The following is a 4,759-nucleotide window of genomic DNA, read 5'->3' as shown; positions in this document are numbered from 1 at the left end:
GATTGAGATTAATACATCTAGGAGGAGGTCGTAGACATCACTATGATCATTTTGCGGCCTGGGGAGCAAAGGATCCATGGTTTTTATATGCCTTCAACTCCTTGCGAAGACCCTGCAGCCATCACAATCATTCATGAGGGGAAACAGACACCTCAACAAGATTCTTGAGGAAGTGCCCAAGGAAAGAAAAAAGAACATTAGGTCTGAACTGTAAGAACATGCTCATAAATATGAATTGTCAAGGGCAAGATGAAATGCGAGAACAAGCACTGATGAGTAATGATATACTGAAAATTTCCTTTCTTTGTTGTTGTTAGCCCTTGTTTTTCAAATATACATCGAGGCACTCAGGTTGTACTCATATCTACAACCCAATCTCGTAGCTCTTTTCTCTTTACAACCTACATACAGATTGAACAAATGGAGATTGCTATATGGTGGACTACCTACAGATTACTAACTTTACAAAATCCCTCGCATCCTCTCAATTTCTGATACTATGGAATTCATTGTCATTAGGCACCTTTTGACCATTATATCCAGAATCGAACGGTTTGGGGTATGCCAGAGGGTTTCAGAATCTCCTGAGAAGCACCAAATGCTTTATTTCACTCCAGTTTTCATCATGACCATCAAACCCTGATCATGCAGTCAACAATGCCATGCCTTTGGTGCCTTTGTTGCACAAAGGCAGAGGATATGCATCCCTCAGTTATGTATGCTAATGCCTAGATCATATTCCATCTTGTTGGCACATGCAATCAGGCATTGGGAAGGTGTATATGGAATCATTAGGTTTCCTGAATGCGATGCCCCTTATGTCACTATGGTGCAGTATTTCCAGCATGTGGTGCTTGAATCGACTCCATCTGCAGTTCAAAGAAACAATTTGAGTTTCATACACCACTATATCCATTTACACGTTAAGCAAAGATGGGCAAATATTTAGAGCATGTATGTGAAGGTCAACTCGGAGATGTATTTCAATTTGTTAACATGGCTAATGCGTTCCGAAAAGTAGGGAATAGCTACAGTCTTGGATGGTGAAGGAATAACAAGGGCAGCGAACTGCTTCAGCAGTTTGATTTGGTGAAAGATTCCAGCATATACTCAAAACTGAAACTGATTCGGTGTGATTTGTAATACTTTGTTGATGATATAATGGCAGCTCAAACTGACCTGATATTTGGGTCGTCAAAAGATAAGACCAGCTTCCGTTTGTCGGGTTTTATTGTCTTTGCATTCCCTCCTAACAGGTAACGCCTGTGTCCCATCAAAAAGTGAGGGAAGTTCCCCCCTTGAGTCGTCACAAACACTTCGCTCTGAACACAGACGGTGTAATCTAATGCTGCTAACCGAGAAGAGTACCCCTACAGAGAATAGGTTGGTGAGCAACGGTATGAAGATTCAATGTGAATTGATGAACAGTTCAATGCATGCATATTCATCTGACATTCAGAACGACATCCAGCTAGGCTGATGGGCTGGCTGGCGGAAACAATACCTCAAACTCAGCAAGCTCTTCAGACAATGCAAGAGTGTCCTTGGTTTGTAAAAGAGGGAACATCCGGCGAAGGGGACCCATGTATTTTGCAGCATTGTATATTTTACCGGAGGCAACGTAGAGGAAGGTTGTATTGTCAAACCCCATGCCTCGCAGCATCATACCAATCTGCTCAAATTCAGTCACTTAACATATTAGCTCTAGTGAGTAGATTTACATATTTGAAAGCTTCTAAATTTGTTCTGAATGCTTCTAAATTTGTTTATTGACCTGAAGCATCACAAACTAAGCAACAAACATCAATTCTAGTATAACAGAAAATGTCAGCACCAGTGAAAATTGATGCTTCTAGTGACATCTGTTAGTAGTGAACAGAAAGATATAAGTTGATTAGTGTATACCATTTGAATGCTAAGAAACAGAAATTAAATATATAAAGCCCAGGTGGCTATAAATGGTCATGGAGGTAAAGCCCGATGAGAAATTATAAACCTGGCTCAAATATAAATGGAAGCCACCACAAACTCAATCTTGTAGCAGGATGCAAAACATGGCCACGAATCGTGTACCAATTATGCTAAAGAAATGTGAAAAAGAAGTGTCTTGTGTGTAAAAGCTTCTGCTTCTTTATTTCTGAAGTTCCTAGAGCTTGGTACACACAGGTTGCTCATACTCTTGATTTTCCGACCGATGTGAAAATTGTCTCATACCAAGGGAAATTACAAAGTAAAGTTTCTAAGCAAGCAGGGGGCGGTAAACTAATGATCTTTCTTTGGAAGACAGAATTGGGTATGTTCTTTGTTTACTCGGAGTTTTTTTGGCACTGCACTGTCGAATTATGATAATAACAGCTTAGTGCCATTCTAAGTTCGGTTCTGAATGATAACATCTTTTGGCCTTAATTTTTAATTCTTTGTAAGAAATACTTGGATATATAGTCCACCAAAAAACACATGAACTCAAGCAAGCATGCAATCTTCTTGATTGTTCCAATGACACTCAACCAATACGTGATGTATTTTTGACTCGTAGCCTGAATGCACAGATTTCGGATCTTGGTGGTCTTTGCTGTGTATAAACAAACGCAAATGAAGACATCTGTCATCACTTTATGAACATCAACAACTAAAGCATAAAAATAAACCATGCATGCATGCAGGATTCATCAACGTCCTCCCCTGCTGGACTGCTAGTGAAATATTTGTCCTCGCCAGGTTATCGGTGATGTATTAAAGAGAACCAATGTACATACCTATAGTTGATCTTGCAGAAACCAGTGCACTATTGAATTCAGCGAATCAGTTATGGTAAAAAGAAAAAGAAACACTGAGTTTGTAACATAGACGCGCATCATCAGGCACCTCCCACATCAATTGATGATTGGCATAGCCAAGGTTAAAGATATGTAGATTATAGGAATTAAGTTAACACAGTTGTCATGTTGGTGGGTACATTATTGTGTCCATCATTTAAAGAATTGTCCGCCTACGTGGGGCACACATAAATTCAAACATGATTTTTCTCTCGTAGGGATAAGGTACAATTTCATATTAGTGTTTACAGCAAGTAAAGATTATGGGTATCTACTTTTCCTATTTCACAAAGATACTGACATCACCACAATGGTGATGAAGTGAACAAACCTTCGCAATGTAAGCAAAAAAAAAAACTTTTGCAAGAAAAGAAACTTTTCTAATCGATTGAAGTGTGACCCTATTTCTACAAAGAAGGTGTAATCTGTAAGCATCACCAAAGGAAACATCAGACGAACAAAACAAACGAAAGGCCACGATAGGAAGTAAAAAAATTGAATTCAGTGTGCGGAATATATGTTTATACACCCAGCCTAGAATCTGAGAATACAGTTTGCAGCCATAAATGCAATAAACGGAAGGAAAAACATAAGATTTGGTACATCCTTGACAAACTATTCATGTGTGCCATCTTGGCCAAAAACATAGGAAATCATGATCCTCGAAATGACAACTTTCGAAGTCCTAAAGCTCGCTAAGATGATTAATAAGCATAGAGCCAGAGTCAAGGCACAAAGAAATATCTGGAACGTAAAGCATGTCATCGTTTATTTCTACACCAAAGTATACTACTGCCGTAGTACTGCGCCATCTAATTACTAAGTGAAGAAATCATTGAAGCATGAATCACACAAACCAAACAATACTAAGCAACGGATAATTAAGGTCTAAATGCAGGCACATACCTCTGCTTATAGAAGTGTCTCTTACAGCACTCTATTTCATAACTTGATTACAGATTTAAGCTTCCAAGCATGCACCTAAGAACCAGACATGGCACCAATGAGCATTGATATATTAGCAAATATATTCCTTAAATTCAGAGGTGATAAAAAAAGAACACCCATTCAGTTACCATTTCTAACCTTTACACTTTCACTCCTCTTCCACGAAAAGGAGGCTAACTGAATAATATCTGTACTCACTGTGATAAGAATGATATTAGTTAAACACAAAGTAATGTCAGGTTACTGGATTAGTTGAAGGAACACTTTAGACAGCAAAAAAGAACAGTAGACCAATCACCGTTACTTCTGTTGTCACACAAAATTTCCGACAGATAAGCATCTAAGCATATAGAGAAAGGAACTCGACGAATTCATCAGAAAATGCAAATACAAATTGTTAATAGTGGCCACGGCCGCATTCCAAAGCTCCAGCCGCCAGCGGCACGACGACAAATGTTTCTCACCCGTCCGCCTCGCACGCTGCGGTCAGCCGCGAGCTCGCCTTCTCTCCCGTGCTCTCCCCTCCCCCGATCCCCTTCTTCCCTCCCGTCGCTCTCTCAGTTTTCGATCTGGAGCGGGAGGGACCGACGGAACCATCCAGCGGCGGCGGCGCTGGCATGGGCCTGACGCGACCACGCAGCAGTCAGACAGGAGAGGAAGAGAGGTTGCGAGGTGGATCTGGTGGCGGTGATGCCGGGGCTTGAGGCGGAGAGGCGCTAGTCGCTGGGCCTCGCCGCCGGCCTCCTTTTTATCTCCCTTCTTTCTCTCCCTCGTTGTCCTCGTCTGCCACTCTTCGTCGCCCTTTGCCTGCAGGTCGGCGCCTTGGTGGGGATCCGGGAAGGAGGAGGGGGCGGAAGGGAGGAATGGTGCGGCGGCTGTGAGAAGGAGCGGGTGGCTGTGGATGCGGTTACTGCGGGGATCGAGGGAAACGGGGGCTAAGGTTTGGGCGGCGGCTGGCACGGGACTGGGAGGAGGGAGGAGGAGGTAGGAGGGGG

General features: G+C 42.1%; 1 protein-coding gene across 1 annotated transcript; it reads right to left on the bottom strand.

Moving 5' to 3' along the window:
• Positions 1-270: 270 nt before the first annotated feature.
• On the bottom strand, positions 271-4,383 carry LOC123096970 (O-fucosyltransferase 9). Its single transcript, XM_044518756.1, has 6 exons — positions 4,229-4,383; positions 4,063-4,070; positions 3,903-3,961; positions 1,505-1,672; positions 1,180-1,370; positions 271-869 (listed from the first exon to the last, which is right to left on the bottom strand). The coding sequence occupies exons 1-6, from the start codon at positions 4,381-4,383 to the stop codon at positions 734-736; spliced, it is 717 nt and encodes a 238-aa protein (XP_044374691.1). The 3' UTR covers positions 271-733.
• Between the last annotated feature and the right edge of the window lie 376 nt (positions 4,384-4,759).

The sequence above is a fragment of the Triticum aestivum genome, chromosome 4D (assembly GCF_018294505.1).
Source record: "Triticum aestivum cultivar Chinese Spring chromosome 4D, IWGSC CS RefSeq v2.1, whole genome shotgun sequence".
NCBI classification, from domain to species: domain Eukaryota; kingdom Viridiplantae; phylum Streptophyta; class Magnoliopsida; order Poales; family Poaceae; genus Triticum; species Triticum aestivum.
This window is presented reverse-complemented; position numbering and strand designations above follow the sequence as displayed.